Source organism: Paramisgurnus dabryanus, chromosome 14, assembly GCF_030506205.2.
Source record: "Paramisgurnus dabryanus chromosome 14, PD_genome_1.1, whole genome shotgun sequence".
Classification (NCBI taxonomy): Eukaryota; Metazoa; Chordata; class Actinopteri; order Cypriniformes; family Cobitidae; genus Paramisgurnus; species Paramisgurnus dabryanus.
Window position 1 is genome coordinate 26,103,159 of NC_133350.1, and position 19,261 is coordinate 26,122,419.

General features: G+C 37.4%; 1 protein-coding gene across 2 annotated transcripts in view; it reads right to left on the reverse strand.

The window, feature by feature from the left end:
* LOC135719187 (bis(5'-adenosyl)-triphosphatase) overlaps positions 1–19,261 on the reverse strand; it is a 475,352-nt gene that overhangs the window by 268,219 nt on the left and 187,872 nt on the right. For both annotated transcript variants that reach the window (XM_065241774.1, XM_065241775.1), the window contains exon 3: positions 3,197–3,312. In XM_065241774.1, coding sequence (XP_065097846.1) covers positions 3,197–3,302 — 106 coding nt within the window. In that variant the 5' untranslated portion in view covers positions 3,303–3,312. The remainder of the gene's footprint in view (positions 1–3,196; positions 3,313–19,261) is intronic.

The following is a 19,261-nucleotide window of genomic DNA, read 5'->3' on the forward strand; positions in this document are numbered from 1 at the left end:
AAACAAATGAAGAAAATACTCTTGCTTTAGGGAAAATGCTTTGGTGGACCTTTTTTCCAATTCCACAGGATGATGAACTATTTGTCACATTAAGTACATTTTGGCTATTATTGTAGTGAGTTTCACCCACCTGACAAGCCAACCAAAATAAAAGATGCCAGGCTTATGGGCGGGACAACACCAAAATGAAAGCCCTACTGTCCAACATAAACCCCATTCACACAGCACATTGGTCCCAGAAAATTTCTGTAAAATTGGCAAAGGCTTCTGTTTGAACAAAAACACGGCCTGTAAATGATCTGGGATCGCTCCCGTAAAGACGACCTAGTAACATTATGCTCCGTTTACACCAACCGCAGTAGGTCCAGCTGTGTGGATGAGGCTTTTAGCGCGGAATACACGTTTCCGCTTCATTCGAGCGTCTAGTTTGCGCAAATGGCGTGATACACGCAATTTGTGCTTTTTGTGCATTTTGCATTTGCCACGAATTTTCGGCTGATGCCAGAGTTGAAAAATTTGAACGTTGGCGGATTTTCGTGCCGCATTAACAAATCAGGAGCCTGCTTGCTGCTGTGGCGGCAGCCCCCCCGGAGTCACTCGTTCAACATGAAGGCTTGATATTGTCTGTGAGCAGTCACCCGGAGCTATACGACACAAGTTCTTATTTCTATAGAGACAGGAAAAAAAGACCTCGCTAGGAAGAGTGTCAGTGAGGACATCGGGCAACCTGGTAAGTTGTAAATACACATATCACTTTTGAATCACGTGACCTTTATCGACCTGCGCCATTTATTTTCCCCCTATAGTAAGGTGACTAAATACAAACCAGTAACTCGATAAATGCACAATCAACATCAGCCATCCTGCAAACAGACAACCGAATAGCACTTGCCCCTCCCACAAGAAGCGGATTTATCTTCTGACACGCGTCAAATGCTTGCTTTTCAGCGCGTCTACTTCGCTTGTGATGCGCGAATGTATTCAAATTGTTTAAGCGGCAAACTAGACACGGTAGACGCGATTTTGACGCCTAAAACGCGATTGGTGTAAACGCAGCATTAGGGTTGTGACGGATCACAAAACTCACGGTTCGGATGACATTGTGGTTTTGGATTTTACCGATCAGCAAAAAAGGGGTGGGAAAAATCTAATGACAAATAAAGAAATTACAAACATTTATAAAAAAAGAACAAAGTTGCACATTAAGTAAAGTCTCAAATTTGCATTAGGTACAGAAATTGGTCAAATGAATCAAAACACTGTCTTTACTATATAAATTAAATATAATTTATATTTTTAGAGCTACAGAAGTGATTTTCTCTTTGTCTTGGGTTGTTTGATTAACATTAATGACATAATAACATTTAATTAAAAAGTAGGCTAATTGAGATTACTGTCTCTTTAAGACCAAATAAGCACAGACTGGTTTCTGACTCTATAATTCACTTAAGACATAAACAAATGTTTTAATTAGAAAAAAAATACAGTGGAGATCATTTTGTATGTATGTGCCCTGTCAAGAACAGAAAGATTTTATGTCGCTTGCTTTTTAAACGCGTCTCTCCATATGTGCACTTATGAGTTCCCCTAAACGTGCGTGCGCACACAGAGACGGAGGGCGAATTCCAAACGGTGCAGCATAAATAGTCGCTCAACATTAAATCATTACAAAGCTATTAGTGTGAACAACATGCAGAAATGTCATAAGGGGTGTGCCGTAGTGTGGACGCACGTGTAATCGTAATAGAAGTAATGGTTCAGCTCTTTGACATAGGAATTTAAACGCATAACAACATTTATGATGAGAAATGTTGTCAAAGTGGACTGAAACAAAGATCAGGGAGCTCTTCACTATCTGTGCTGAAGCTGAGATCATTCACCAGCATGACAAAAAAGCACATTACGTGCTCCTTATGATCATGTCATAATCTAAAATGCACACATGCGGTTTCTTAAGAGAGAAATCATGGATAATTAAAGGAATAGTCTACCCTACAAGCGCAGGACTTTAAATACGTTACGTGTCTTTACGGGAGCTTTATGGTTTGTGTGTGAAATGAATGCACGCACAGATTACCAAAATCATTGGCAGTGTGAATGAACCAAAAATCAAACGTAAATCACATACAAAACCCAGACGCATTGTGTGTGTTTCCATAATCTCTCTGTGAAAATTGCTAAACAAACAGGCCCAATATCATACCAATGCAAAAATGCTTACAATGCTCTAATAGACTCAGTGAAGCCTGTTCTTCATTCCTACCTCAATAAAAAGTGCTTGGATATTGTCCATAGACTCCCATTAAAACACAGCTGTGCATGCACAAATTAACTCCTATAGACAAATGCATATACGTGTAGATTAAAGAAATAAGTTACATTATGCCGCAATTTTATGACATTTTATGAAAACAGCATTATCGAGGTCTCTCTTAAACACAGCAGCCAAAGAAGCCAAAAGCTTCACCCTTTAGTCTGCCTGCTGGGTCTCGGCTGTAACTGTTTGACTGCTAGAGCAACAATTAAATAATGCTAATGTATGGCTCATGCCCTCGAAACATTGCATCTCTTTGGATTTTGGGATTATGCGGCAGTGGCCCTAATGCTGTGAAAAATTGCTTCCCATCACAAGTTAATCTAAACAGGGTTGCGTAAGACACAGCATATGAAGATCCCGCACCGCAAAGCCAAGGACTTATTGCTATTCCAGAAAGAGAGTAAGTACATTACTCAAACAAATCAGCTATGGAAATCATGCAAATGTATGCAAGGTTTGAATTTGCACGTCGAGCGCTAAGATTAATAGACAAAAAAGTATTCTTTTCTTTTTGAAGCAGAGTTTTTAAGGTGCATCCGACAATGATTCATGGCAGTTTGGTTTTTTCGTGCCGTCTGCAAATACGACTCGGAAGGAATTTGTCTTCGGGTCACTTCAGACGCGAGGCAGCGAAACTTTCAGCCAATCCGAGAGCCGAAAAGCTTTTCTGCAGGGTTGCGCCTGGTAAACATCTATTGATACGGCCTAATGCAAAGGTCAGGCCCAACTTAACAAAGAGCAAACTGTTGCTGAGCAACAGCAGGAAGCGACTATGCTGTTCTGCACAGTACATCGTATTCCAGAGAGAACCTAAATGAGAGGAGAAAGAAAGGCCGAAAATTTTACCTGCACTTAGAAAAGAAAACCTGAGAAGGATACGACCGGGCACGACTGGCTTTCGGTTGACCAAGGCGAACGACAACTCGGTCTGCAGGAACACAGCCGATGACTTGATGATGTGCTGTCCGAAGCGAATTGTAGCCATAGTGCAAATCCTAAAAGAAAAGAAAAAAAACACACTTATATAAAAACATACATTGGCACTGTCGAGTGTCCCCGAACGTTTATTAGCAAATACAGCTTGAACACGAGAGCAGAATATTGTGGTTGGCTTCGATTGCTAAATGCACAACTCGACAAATTACAAAATTTGAGGGTATCGTTCATATCTGTAGCACAGAGCAGAAACATTAATTGTGTATTTTACGTTGTTTCTCTTCTCATATCAGTCTCATTCAGATAAAAGCCAAGTCCTAAAGCAAACAAATTGACAGCAAGCTATTTTAAACCAGTCTCAATGGGAGACATCAGTGATAAAATGACTATCTGGCACAGCAGGAGCTCCAACAAAGAACAATCCATAACGTGTAAGAGGGATCTTGTCACACTGGGAGGACTTTTCAATGCCCACTATCATTGAAAAGAAGTATCGACCGAGATCCAAGAGTCCTCTCGCTAAATTTAGGAAGGGAATTTGAGTAAGATAGCATTGATCGACTAAACATATGCCCATGGTGTCGCATTAACCATCCTTTGAAGAATTCAAGAAACAGTTCATTTAAAAATAAAAATCATGTCATCATTTACTCACTCTCATGTCGATCCAAACCTGCATGACTTTTTAATATTTTGTGGTTTAGTCGCACAATGGTAAATATACATGTGAACCAGAAACATCATGCACAAGAAATGCAGCTAGCATAATAATAATAATAATAATATTGATAATGATCATGATAATAATTATAATGATAATGATAATGATAATAATGATAATAATAATAATAATAATAAATTGATAATGATCATGATAATAATGATAATGATAATGATAATGATAATGATAATAATAATAATAATAATAATAATAATAATAATTATAATAATAATGATAATAACAACAACAACAATAATAATAATAATAATAATAATAATAAATAGTAATAGTAGCAGTTATAATAATAATAATAACAATAGTAGCAGTAATAATAATAATAATAATAATAATAGTAGTAGTAGCAGTAAAAATAATAATAATAATAATAATAGCATTATTATTATTATTATTATTATTATTATTATTATTATTAGAGTTGATGTGTTGTGAGAAATAGAAAACATAAAAACTCAATATGTGACCCTGTCTGTGAAAACCCAGCTAAAGTCATTTTATTATGATTTATTGTTTTCTACAGAAAAACCAACAATACCTGTAAACACAATTTTAGAAACAAGAACATTACAGCGTTCAGAATGATGAGGTGAAAATGGTACATAGCCATGACAGTGCTACAGAAGCATAATTATATATAACAACCAAGAGGAGATTCGTTTTTGAATGTGCATGAATGTTTAAAACGTCTTTGAATTAAGATAGTGAATATGTGAGAATTGTCAGAGGAAGAGGAAGGTTTACGTGGTCATGCATGCACAGGTGCACAGGTGTACTCAACATGACCTCACGCACACACACACATGCATACAACCACATGCTAAATTACTAACAGGCAAACATTGAAAATCGAATCTTCCTTCCCTCTAAATACACACTCCCATGCAAATACACGTCAATTAAAAAAACGTGGCGAATGAAACCCCCGACTGCGTGTTGGACGGTGTCCCAGAGGACACAATCCAAAAAAAGCCCAAAGATGAGAATGAAGAAAAAGCAGAGCGGAAAATGTGTGCGCACCAGCTGTCTCCGTTATTAGCCTCCTAAACAGAATCCAACAATTCTGCAATTAAGAATCAAAATGCTGCAATTAGTGTGCCGCAGTTTGCAATGACCCAATTAATGCACGTCTCCAGCGCTTACTGTAACAACATGCATTTAAAATCTCATATCAGGTACGGTAAATGTATATGTGCATGATTTTAAACATGCATTTGCCCTATTATATCACACATATCAAGATCAGTAAATGCATATGTGCATGATTTTAAACATGCACTTACCATTTCATATCACATCAAGTACAGTAAATGCATACAGTATGTGCATGATTTTAAACATGCACTTGCTCTATAATATCAATTATCCTGATTTGATAATATCATATCAGGAAATGTAAATGCGTATGCGCATAATCTCAAACATACATTTGGACCTAACATATGATATTAGGTACAGTAAATGTATATGTGCAGGATTTTACACATGCATTAGCCCTATCATATTAAACAGGTACTGTAAAAGCATGTGTGAATGATCTCAAACATACACTGGACCTTTCATTTGATATCAGGTAAAGTAATGGGCATCATTTTAAACATGCATTTGCCTTATCTAATAAAATCAGGTACTGTAAATGCATGTGTGCTCGATTTTAAACATGCATTTGCCCTATCATATTACATCATGTACTGTAAATGCGTATGTGAATGATCTCGAACATACATCTGTACCTATCATATAATATCAGATACAGTAAATGCATGTCTGCATGATTTTAAACATGCATTTGCCTGATACTTTCGTATCAGGAAGTGTAAATGCGTATGCGGATGATCTCAAACATGCATTTTGATCGATCAGATATATGCATTTAGCATATCAGGTACAGTAAATGCATATGTGCATGATTTTAACATGCATTTGCATCTATCGTATCAAGTACTGCAAATGCATAATTTTAACAAGCATTTACCATTACAATCATATCACGTAAGGTAAATGCATATGTGCATTATTTACAAACATGCACTTACCATTTAATATCACATCAAGTACAGTAAATGCAAACACTATGTGCATGCTTTTAAATATGCATTTACCTTATCTGGTACAATAAATGCATGTGTGCATGCTTTTAAACATGCATTTAGCATTTCATGTCATATCAGGTACAGAAAATGCATATGTGCATGATTTGAAACATGATTTGCCCTATATTATCATATACGGTAAATGCATATGTGCATGATTTTAAACATGCATTTAGCATTTCAAATCATATCAAGTACAGTAAATGCATACAGTATGTGCATGATTTTAAATATGCATTTACCTTATCAGGTACAGTAAATGCATTATGTGCATGATTTTAAACATGCATTTGCCCTATCACATCAAATCAGGTACAGTAAATATGTATGTGAATGATCTCAAACATGCATTTGGACCTATAATTTATAATAAGGTACAGTAATGGGCATAATTTTAAACATGGATTTGCCTTATCTAATAAAATCAGGTACTGCAAATGCATGTGTGCATGATTTTAAACATGCGTTTGCCCTATCATATTACATCATGTACTGTAAATGCGTATGCGCATGATCTCAAACATACATCTGGACCTATCACATAATATCAGGTACAGTATATGTGCATGATTTTGAACATGCATTTAGCATTTCAAATCATATCAAGCACAGTAAATGCATATAGTATGTGCATGATTTTAAATATGCATTTACCTTATCAGGTACAGTAAATGCATTATGTGCATGATTTTAAACATGCATTTGCCCTATCACATTACATCATGTGCTGTAAATGTGTACGTGAATGATCTCAAACATACATCTGGACCTATCATATAATATCAGGTACAGTAAATGCATGTGTGCATGATTTTAAACATGCATTTTCCTGATATTATTATATCAGGAACTGTAAATGCGTATGCGCATGATCTCAAACATACATCTGGACCTATCATATGATATCAGGTACACTAAATGCATGTGTGCATGATTTTTGAGAAATGCATTCCCCTGATAATATCATATCAGGAACTGTAAATGCGTATGCTCTCAAACATACATCTGTACCTATTATATAATATCAGGTACAGTAAATGCATGTGTGCATGATTTTAAACATGCATTTCCCTGATAATATCATATCAGGTACTGTAAATGCTTATGTGAATGATCTCAAACATACATCTGGACCTATCATATAATATCAGGTACAGTAAATGCATGTGTGCATGATTTTAAACATGCATTCACCTGATAATATTGTATCAGGAACTGTAAATGCGTATGATCTCAAACATACATCTGGACCTATCATATAATATCAGGTACAGTAAATGCATACGTGCATCATTTAAAACTTGCATCCGCCTGATAATATCGTATCAGGAACTGTAAATGCATATGTGAATGATCTCAAACATACATCTGGACCTATCATATGATATCAGATACAGTAAATGTACACGTGCAAGAATTTAAACATGCATTTAGCATTTCATATCATATCAGGTACGGTAAACGCATGTGTGTATGATTCTGAGCGTGCAAGGAGCTGTCGCATTTCATGCAGCTGTGGCGTGCTGTGATCAGATATTGTCACTCTTATCAAACGTGCCCCGAGCTTTTCTCCGCCAGCGGCGGTCACGCTTGATCCGCCAGTTGCGAGCGAGTACTGCATTCCATGCAGCGTTATTGCAGCAGTTATGCGTTTAATCCTTATCTGTAACCTTGACTGCACAGATTGCCACTGTGCCGTGTAATCAGTGAAATCCAGGAGCCTACTCACTGCTACCGATACATCATTTATCACCAGATACAACAATCCCCAAACTCATTCAAATGCACACACACCGACACAATGTAAACTTCACCTGAGAAAATCCATCTGAGCAAAACATTGTTTTTTGAAATAAATGGGCACATTAAACACAGAGATTTCCTGGCAAGTGTCTGGTGTAATATGTAAAAATGTATGGTGTTATGATGAAATGAAGTTTACATCGTTCTCCGTATATTAAAATTGTTATTTATGTCATTCATTTCATTCATTCTTGTTTATTCAGGCAATGATTATATAATACAGTAAAAGGTGCATGCTTGTGTGATAGTTTTCAAAGTGTGCATCGTGTGGACCAATCAGAAGACTGCATGGCTGCAAGCACCAGAATTGGTAAATGCAGCAGCAGCATGGATAATATGAACGCAACAGATTTTGGATTCAAAATCTTTTTACAGAAACAACAAACCAGAGCAATATAATAAATCTATATAAGAAATCACATGACCAGTACATGCATGCTGTATATCTGACAGGATTGCTTGCATCCCACCACATGTCATGACCTCTTAAAACAAAAGGTTGACTGCATCTCCTTGTTTTACAGTGGCCTGTAAAGACATATCGACCACTTCCCCCACACATGGTACTGGACTCAGGTGGTTACAACCGCAAAGCCACTGAAATCCCTGTGACAGCATGAAACATATACAGGAAACATTATATCCTTCAACAGGCATAGCTCAAGGTCTTTAACAAGTATATTTCAAACAGTTTTGGCCTCTTACAGCGTAAAGCACGTGTCAAGAGTTTGCCATTTTCTCAACTATCACCATTTGATTTGCATACAAATTACTTATTCGATGCACACAGCACAAATTTAAAATTCATTTGATTACAGCTGGGGACAATATACAAATATGGGTCAATGACACGACATGCATATTTTTTGTGCAAGGACATTATGTACTTTAAAAAATAACTTTATGGGAAACAAACTAAATATTAAAAAATGTATATCTATGTATGTCTACGGCATTATTTTATGTTCTAAGCCTTTCCTATAAACAAATTTTACAAATATCTGTAGGAAAATTGAAAAACTTTGGTTGTTCTCAAATGTCAAGTTAGGACAACGGCAATAACGGGCATTTTATTAAGATGTTAACAAGTATAAACAGTAAACATGATATCACATCATTCAGTGAACCCTAGGTGGTCTTCTTGGCTGAATGAAAGGTTTTCATGTATACAAAAAGCAGACTCCGGGATACAGTATATCAATGTGAGGCCTGACCTCATCTCCAATTACTGTATAAAAGAAGTGATATGCTGCCTGAGGCTGAACTGTCCACTCTTTTCAATGGTCTATAAAGAACTATAAGATTCATCTTACCAGGCATTGAACGCTAAATAAAATCCATTCTGCTGAACGTTAAGCATTAGATATCTTATCACTGATGACTAGACGACTATTAGAGATTGCGTATGACACCGTAGGACTGGGTTAAACAGTGCAATCTCTTCTATTTACATAAAATAATAGGTTATGGTTACCATACCTGCTTTTTTCATTCAGGGTATCACAAACTCTCAATCTTCAAAATTGTGAGTGAAAAGGTACCACCATGTTCTGAGTGGTAGCCAAAGTGTTTTTATGAGGTTCCTAAGACGTTACTACAGCACTTGTCGAAGTGAAAAAGTCCACCATTTACTCTCAATGCCATTCTGGTCTCTAGATACGCCTTCAGTGTAAGTCCATGGGATTGTATTAACCTGTTTTATGGTCAACAGGGTGAAAATAGTAATAGCACAACTCTTGTCAACAAGCAAGAGCATGATTTGAGATATCATTCATGTCTGTGGCACAAACGGTAAGGGACGAGTTATGTGTAGTAATGGTTCTTCAAATCTCTCATCCTAAATAAAAAATTCTGACGCTTGCACCAGTGTTGTTTTCGTCAATGAGGATGATAACGAAATTATTTCGTTGACGCACATATTTTTTATGACACCAACGCGACGATGACTAGATAAAAATGTTTCTAAGGTGACGAAAACATGATGAGACGCTTTCGAGTTTCGTTGATGAGACGAGACGGAACGAATATGATTATAAGTCGTTCACAATGCGACCCAATTTTGTGTGAAATCTGACTGTTTTTAGCTTCCTATTCTTGTTTTGGGTCAACACAGTCCACTCACGCACACCACCCGGCTGCCACCATGCCGCGCACCAGATTTCACACAACAACGCACCTGCGGTTGTGGCGAGTTGGAAGGACCCTGGCGGTGACGCCAATAAACGGAAACGACAAGATAATTTATGGACATACTTTCAGTATAATCCATCAGAAAGAAAAACGGAATGCATATTGGGAGACAACGGTTAATGTAGCCACAAACTAGGTGGGAAGAATACCACCAACCTTAAGCAGCACCTGAAGGTTCATCACGCTAATATTTTTTAAGGTAACTAACAAGTCACGCTGTTAACCTATCATTTACATTCAATTTTACTCGACATTCGGCTTGTGACACATTTCATGGTACGCTTAAGGTTTTACACGTATCTACTTGTCAAACCTAAGCCTACTTTTTGTGGTGTATTTAAATAACAAGGCAAGGCACGCGTTTCTCAACTTTATAAGCGAGGTCTCAGCGTAACACACATACTCAACATGAGGGTATATCAGGCTCAACTTTTTTGTTATGACATGCGCAGAAGGCACAACGACCAAAACAACGACAAGCCCTCAGGGACAACCTTAATGCACATTTAAATAGTATTAAATACACCACACTTTTTAACCTAAATTAATTTGTTAAAAAAACACTTTTTTACTAAAATTAACTTAAACTTGACCTTTTTGCGATTTCATCGCCTACAACTTGACTAAAACTATCAAGTTTATAAGTCACTAAAATGTGACTAAAACTAAAAAGCATGTTCGTCCAAAAGACAAAGACTAAAACTAAAACTTAAAGGGCTACTAAAAACAACACGGCTTGTACTCGCAGGCACCACAAATTATGCTAGGCTACCATCTAATGCTACGTTCAGACCAGCCGCGGTAGAGGAGTCAATCGCGAGTGAGTTCAATGTTAAGTCAATGTAAAGACGCGTTAACGCGCATCTGGAGGTCTCGCACGAAAATGAGGCATTTAGCGCAGCGCAGTAGACGTGATTGTGCCTCATTTGCACATCTAGTTCTCGCGAATGGCACGAATTCAGCGTTGCTGTGGCAAACGCGCGAGTTGAAAAATTGTAACTTTGGCAGAAAAACATGCCGCGTTAACCAATCAGGAGCTTGCTCTAGTAGAGACGTGATTACAGGAAGCGAGCGGAGTCACAGAAGCCCCTTGCGTGACGCGAATTTCCGCGTGAATATCTCGATGACTAGAATTTCAAACTCAAAATGTTAAAGCGGCAAACTAGACGCGGTAGACGCGAATTTGACGCCTCACTTTCAAGTTTTCGTTGACGAGACGGAACAAATATGAAGTCTGACGTTCACAATGCATGTCATTTCTGCCTATTTTGCGTGAAATCTGTCTGTTTTTAGCTAAAAAGTACCAGCAAGGCGGCTCCTCCTATCCTTGTTTTGGGTCAACAGAGTCTTACTCACGCCCACCACCCGGCTGCCGCCATGCTGCGCACGCGCACCAGATTTCACACAACAACACACCTGCGGCTGTGGCGAGTGCGAAGGACCGTGGCGGTGACGCCAATGAACGGAAACGACGAGATGATTTTGCTCTAGTTGTGACGTGATTACAGGAAGCGAGCAGAGTCGCAGAAGCCCCTCCCATGACGCAAATTTCCGTCTCGATGACTAGAATTGCACGCTTGAGTTTAGTTTATTTGTCTCGTACGTGTAAACAAATGATCGGCGCATGCACATAGAGACAAAATACAATGCACTGGGCTACATTCTCCTTTAGGCGCGTACGCAACATACCCAAGAATACAATGCATGCCCGGTTTAAAAAATCCGGTGGTGCACTTACATTTTGAAGATGAATATTGCATCACATGCCTTGTATGCAGACCATCACTTACGCATAAAAAAATGGATACAATTTTAAAACTTGTCCATATAGACACCATATAACAAATTAGGAAGTTTTGAGAACAACCAAAGGCTCCTTGGCTTGCTTGTTTCTCGCACTCTCAAATAAAGTAAAGCTTATTATTAGCGTATTACATTGTAAAAACATTGTAATAACAAGGTTGGTTGCATTGCAAGATTATGGCAGTGATGAATGAACTCTAACAGACGTTTAATGGAGTGCGGCCTGGCACAAAGCTAATAATGATGAATAACCAATGATTTACCGCACAGAGGGCACCTAGAGGAAAAAAATACACGACATTTCATTCCATTTTCCATCCAAACATGGCCTTTGGCACACATTGCATTTCTTCTACCTGAACAGCGAGAAAAACATCTCCCCAACACACCCAAAAAGCAGCGTGATTCAGCTGTCAGTTCACCTTGCAGAACTCAAGTTTATTTAGGTGTCAGATTTATGCAGAGCTTGAGAGAGTCGTGTGTTTTAAAATGCTATGAGAACAAAGTGTCGAAACGTTAAGTCTTGTTAAGTCTTGTTTGCTGAATAGGTCTTAAATATGACTACAATGCAGCTAAATCAATAAAGTAGTAATGAAAGATTTCAACATTTTGTTGATCTCTGACAAAGATGCATTTAGACACACGTGCGGGCGCATGAGCTTGTTTTCGTCTGTGTTATTGTAATAATGACTAATTAAATGCATTCGCACCAAAGAACCTGTGAGATCACAGAGGGAAAGCCAAGGCATCTGGCTATAACATGCTGCTCTGTTAATTACAGTATTCGTAATTATTTGCAGTTATATAAAAAACAGATGAATGCTGAAACGTGCAATTAAAAATGAGCAAATGACCACACAACCTTACTCTATATCAGCTGAATGCTATTGGGCAGATGGATGAAAACACACAAAAACTACGCACCTCTTTTCTCCTGTGTATACTTACAGACTGTTAAAAGCTTCAAAATGCAAGTCAGAAATCCCTTGAGGTTTCATTTAATGTTCTGATCAAGACTGAAAGTGGAGGAGCTATATGTGGAAGTGTCTAAAAATAGGCGAAAATAACGTAAATAATAGACTGCAGATCGGGAACACCCCACAAAACTGCAGTTTTGGAGATGCTCTGACTCAGTCGTCTAACCATCACAATTTGGCCCTTATATATATATATATATATATATATATATATATATATATATATATATATATATATATATATATATATATATATATATATATATATATATAAAAATATAAATATAAATATAAATATATACAAATATATATATATATATATATAAAAATATATGTATATATATATATATATATATATATATATATATAGCCATTGTTAGGAAACATTTTGAACTTGGTTTCCATATTCCCTCAGCAGTCCCATCTCCATTTCTAAGATGAGACTCATTCAGTCTGCTACAACAAAAGCAAATGTCTGAATAACAGGTGCGCTGTTGGATGGGAGAGCCGGAGCGTTTCGGCTTGTTTTAATTGAAAAAAAAAAACTCTTACAATGTACTCCACTATATCACCTGTGTTTGAACACCGCAACATTGAGCTTCTGTATAGAAATCTTATTTAGATTCAATTTTCTGATCAGCAGTGGCTTACCAGTAAAACTGTCACGATGCTCCAAAGTTATCACAGCGGCATCTCATTCGCAGTCGTAAGAATCATCACGCTGAGAAAATATCAAAGGGCAGAACGCAGATATAGTCATCTTTTAAAAAGGCCAGACGTACAGAGGATGCAGTTGTAAGTATGCGGTGCAGACTTAAATAAGAGCAATTGAAGGTAATCGTTTTGACTGAAATGCACTCTGATGGTGGGCTTATTCGACCACGGGGGCGCATCAGAAGACGCCGGTCTGCGGCCTCACAACGCCCCCACAAGATCATCTCATTTGCTATTATTATTATTATTTCATGCCATTCCTTGTTAATATATAGGTGGATGATGAACAATAACTATAACTGCTCCTGAGAAAACTTGTGGTACATTAATGACAGAATCTATCAACTATTCAACGGGTAATGAGATGGCTTGGCTTTTAAGTCTGCGATAGGTACGTTCTTTTTTGTTTGGTGTGTGTTTAAAGATAACGCCCAAGTCTGATCTGTGGCACATGGTGATTTTAATCTCGGATTCTGAGGTGATATACCAAATCTGTTCACTTAAAGGCCAAAAGTTCAAAGCTTGCAGACTACAAAGATGAATGGCGTTATCAAATCAAATCACTTTATTGTCACATCACCAACAGCACGCGGACATCTGCTGAGTGAAAGTCTGCATGGAGAGTGCATGCTCCAGACTCCAATGCAGAACACAACAGAACAAACCGCACTTTTAATGTGCCATAGAATTAAAAAAACTGTCTTTACTAGGGGTGTGACGAGATCTTGTGTGACGAGATCTCGCGAGATTAACTGTGTTTCGCGAGATTACATGTGTCTCGCGAGATTTCTTGTGCAGGTGCTGGCCGTTTCTCAAATAAAAGACTGCATCCTTCGAAGGTTACATTTTTAAACTGCATTTACTTCATTACTGTCTTATTAGAGACTATTAACAATTATAAAGTTTACTAATTATTTAGTTAATCGCAAATTGTTGTAATATGCTCACGACTTGCGAATGTAATGCTCAGTTAATGATCTGAAATAAACCTTGATGACGTATGCAGCCTGCATACTGTATGCGACCTCCGGAGGATGCAGCTTTCTGTTTGACCCTTTTACAGTGCATCACTTATTTTTGTCTTTTACTGCGTTTGCTTTTTTGTTTAGGTTTCCAATAATGTTCGTTTGGGAGCTCGTGTGAAGTCTGAGACGGGTTGTGTTTGTCTGTTGATCAGTGTCAGATGTGAAGTCTCAGCAGATTAAACCCTCACACAGAGTTTACATGATTTAATGTCTGCATGTTCTTGCTCAAAAAATGACAGTGGCTGTATCATTTCTAGTGTAAAGAAATGGACATATATTAAATATTAATATGGATTTAAACATTGTTTGGCTAAAAATAAGCGTTTCTCTCTGTCTAAAGTGAAAGTGAAAGTGAAGACAGCGTCTGCGAGACGAGTACTCTATCGCCCCCTGCAGGCATTTGTTATAATACATACATAATGCTTTTTAGTTATAGGCCACAAAATGTTGTTTAATGTAACTTGGTTTTAATACTTTATTTGAACCAATTATTATTGCATCTTCGTTATTATGTAATTTTAAAGGCTACTGCTCACTTGGGTCTATTTTTATTACCCCAAAATAACAAATTACTTCATTATCAGTTAGAAAAATAATTGTTAGGGCCAGTCCTTGATTAGTTTAAACATTTAAAAATAATGTGATTTCAGTTTCTTATTCATGTATTTTATCATTGAGGGTTTCTTAAAAAGTGTAAAAATATCGTCTCGTCTCGTTCTCGTGAACCCAATCTTGTGTTTCGTCTCGTCTCGTGGATTAAGTGTCTTGTCACACCCCTAGTATTTACCTAGGCATAGATGTTTCCTCATTTCCTCGTGCAGCAAAAGACTGCTAGAAAACAGGCCAATCTCAATATAACACACCAACTGTGACCAACTGTCACATTTGAGATTTACACCCCAACAATAAATTACACATTAAATTAATTACGAAGTTGTTAAAATGCTAAAAACAAAGTTGTGAGCGCCGAGTTAGCGCTAATCAATGGTATATACTAGCGTTAGGCTAAAGTTCTACTATTGACTTTAGTTACGTTTTGCAGATCCATACTGAAAAAAAAACAAACTTACCACTCAGAAACGTCCATTAACAAACTCCAAACCCAAAATTGTTCATCAAAATCTGTATTTTAGTCAGATACAGGCTCAAACATATAAGGTCTGTTTACTAATGTGAGCTACTGGTATGAGCCTCAGAGCAGGGCCAATCAGAGCACAGCTCAACATTATTATTCATGATCCCTCCATATAGGGCAAAAATAGACCATTTCTTTCAAAGGACAAATCCTAAGGTTGTAAATGAACATGTAAAAATGTTTCTGGATATTTTTTGCACTTAATAAAGTTACATACCTTGTAAATATCAAAGAAATTTAACATTTTATTACAAGGCATTCTCTGGCACCTTTAACATGAATTGCACAGTGGGTGTGCAGAAAAGACAAATTATCTCTTGTTATTAGCTTTTTTAGGTTTTTAATTTATTTTTATCTTTATTTTAATTGTTTCTCTAGTTTTTAATTGTGTTTGGTGTCATTTTTTTTTTGCCTCTTCTAACCTTGTAAAGCACTTTGGTCAACACCTGTTGTTTTTAAATGTGCTATATAAATTAACTTGTATTGTATATTATAAATGTAGGCGCAGTTATAGATCTTGTTTAGTGTGGTGTATGGCTGAGATAAAATGGGGATGTGCAGTGTATTTTAGTTTATCAGGTTTCATTAGGACCTAACAGCTGAATATCTGGTGGTTATAAAATCAAAGCTTGGTAAAACAACATTGAAATGCATACTTGGATACATCTCTGCAGTTACACTTGAGCACATAAGTTTACACCCCCTTACAAAATCTACAAAATGCTAGTGTTTAGCAAAAAATGAAAAAAATATGTTGTTCATGACTCTCTTGTTTGATCTGAGCCACTACCCTTCAGAAAAATCCTCCAGATAATGCTATTACTGTGCTTTTTTGAATAAATGACGTTGAGTTTCATCTTTTCACACTGAGGATAATTAAAAGCTTCATACGCAACTGATGTAAAAAGTAATGCTCAGCAACTTTGGGACATGATGCTCAGTGTTATTTGATATTATTTTGTTTAAAGATCTTCATTTTTAAATTCGTAATGCTCTTTAGAAGCAACCTAAAATATTCCCTGAAAACAGTGCTCAGTTTTCAGCTGCCTGCATCAGCACACTCTTCCCGTTTCGCCCGTTTCGATCTCACGTAATAAACACTCACGCCAGGGGTCAGTCATGGAAATGAAAACTCACGGCTGAAAGGTTTAATACAATAAAGGAAAGAAAGAGAAAGAGAGTAACAGAGGTACTTATAAAACAGGAGACAAACAGGAAAACACAAACAGGAAGAAGTAAAAAGTGACAGTATTGACATCACCCTGTACATTGACAACCCATATAAGGCAAATGCTAAAGGTCACCCAGTAATGACAGTGCCATGACCTTTTTCATCTTCTATAGCTTACACATAAACAAACATACATTGCATATCAACCTACAATAGGAAGTTATGATCATTCATAAATAACAATTTGAAAATTTAAATTATTTTTAGTACTAAATAAGCGAGAAAAATGAAGACTATTAACTTGATTTTATTTAATATTTGTGAAAATTATAAACATTTTGTTTTCAAATTCTTATTAGCTGAATACATCCTGATGTTTGATTACAAGTAATTCCCATAAATTTTAATTACGGAAGTAGTTTATCTAGGCTACTATTTCCTCTAATATAAGGCATGACGGTGCCTTAAAAGCGATAAATGAAGAGATGTAATTTCCTGAGAGGGCTTAAACATTGACAGTTTTAGCACCTAAAACACAGCATGTTGTCAGCTCGCTGAATCTCTCTTGAAAAACCTGCATCTCTAAAAACTTCACCGATAAGACATCACGGCTGCGGCCATCAAAGCGCCGCTTTTGTAACAAATTCACAATCTTTGATACATTTCTGTCGGACTCGAAACCGCCTGCTGTGAGTAATGTTCCCATTATTTTCATAATCCATAGGGATCCATTTATTTGAGGAACTACGAAAGTTTTGTGCTATGAAAACTTAGATACAGCAATTTGAAATGTTGGACTACGTATTCAAGTCACTTTATTCTTATGCTTTGAGCACTGTCTTGTTAAGATCCCATGTCAATGTACTTTTTTAGGATTGAGAGATTTTTTTACATTACAGTGATTATAATTTGAAGGGTGTCAGGAAACGGACTCAGAGTCAAGTGCAAGTTAAATAGTTTATTTAGGAAAAGAGATAGATAACTGGAGAACAAAGTCACTGGTAGATCCACACACGGCGTACAACACAATAATCCAGTACAGATCCAAAGGAAGAGAGAGAGCCACCCACGCGCTCCGTCGAGAACGCCAGCACCGTCACCACACGCAACAGAGGGATGACAGGCGGAGATGGAAGATGGAAGTCCAAGTTCTCAGACGGGTAATCCACTGTGTAATCCAGGTGTAGAAGGGTCACCCGGAAACCACTGGTCACCGCCTAAAGACAAAGCGAACCAGCGGTTCCGAGAAACAACAGTCGTTAAAGTCAATATAATCCACAAAGGTGAAATGGGTGTACTCCACTCACGGGTGAAGATGCAAACCGGAGAGAGAGAGAGAGAGAGAGAGACAGCTGGTATACCGCCTAGAAACGAAGCGAACCAACTGTATCGAGAGACAAACAAAGTCAGTATAATCCAGAGCTCCACAAGCGAGCGGTCCGGGTGAAGACGTGTCTCCGAACGCCGAAACCAAACCTGGGGTAACAGAGGAGAAGACAGAGAGCGACTGACAAGACAAGGCAGGGCATCAGGACTGTGATAAAACAATGAGCGCGCAACGAAGGACAGGACTACGTGCAATATAAAGGGAAAGGTAAACGAGACACCACCGGTGAACAATCACTGAAACAAGGGGGCGGAGTTAGTGAACACACGAGGAACCGGCACCACAGGTAAACAACACACACACACAGATCACACAGCCATCGATCACCCAGCAGTCATGACAAAGGGGTTTTTATTGTAAACTTTGAAAAAAATGTGACGATGCCAAAAAAAATCTTTCAAATAAAAATGTAAAATCTAAAAAAAATAGGCTGGTTTGGGTTAAAATATATTTAAAAAAAATAGACACACAATTTGGAGATTAAGTAAAAGTAAGTCTACAACTGTAAAAAAAATCCTACTAAAAAAACTTGAAAGAAAAATCACTACAGACAAATGGAGATGGACACTTGTGTGATCATCTTTACCTGTTGGCCTTCTATTTAAGCTGTGGATAACTATGCAGGACATGTACACCTTTCAATAACATAACTGATCAAAGCATCCATGTAAGACATTTGGACATCTGAAAGCAGCAACGGTATATAACACACTGCAAGATGTCAAAATGGTCAATCGACTGAACTTTGTTCATAAAGCGAATCTCAGGAACAGCCATGAATTTAGTTAATGCCAGCACAAAAACTGATCTACTGAACAGCAAAGAATCTTCTTCAGAGAGTAAGCAGATATGTTAAACTGGCCTTAATGTCAACTTGACAAAAGAGCTCATTGGCTTCAGACGGCACAGGGGAATTTACGCTGAAATGAGTACAGATGAGAAATCACAGAAAGAACAGACCGCAAGGCACACAT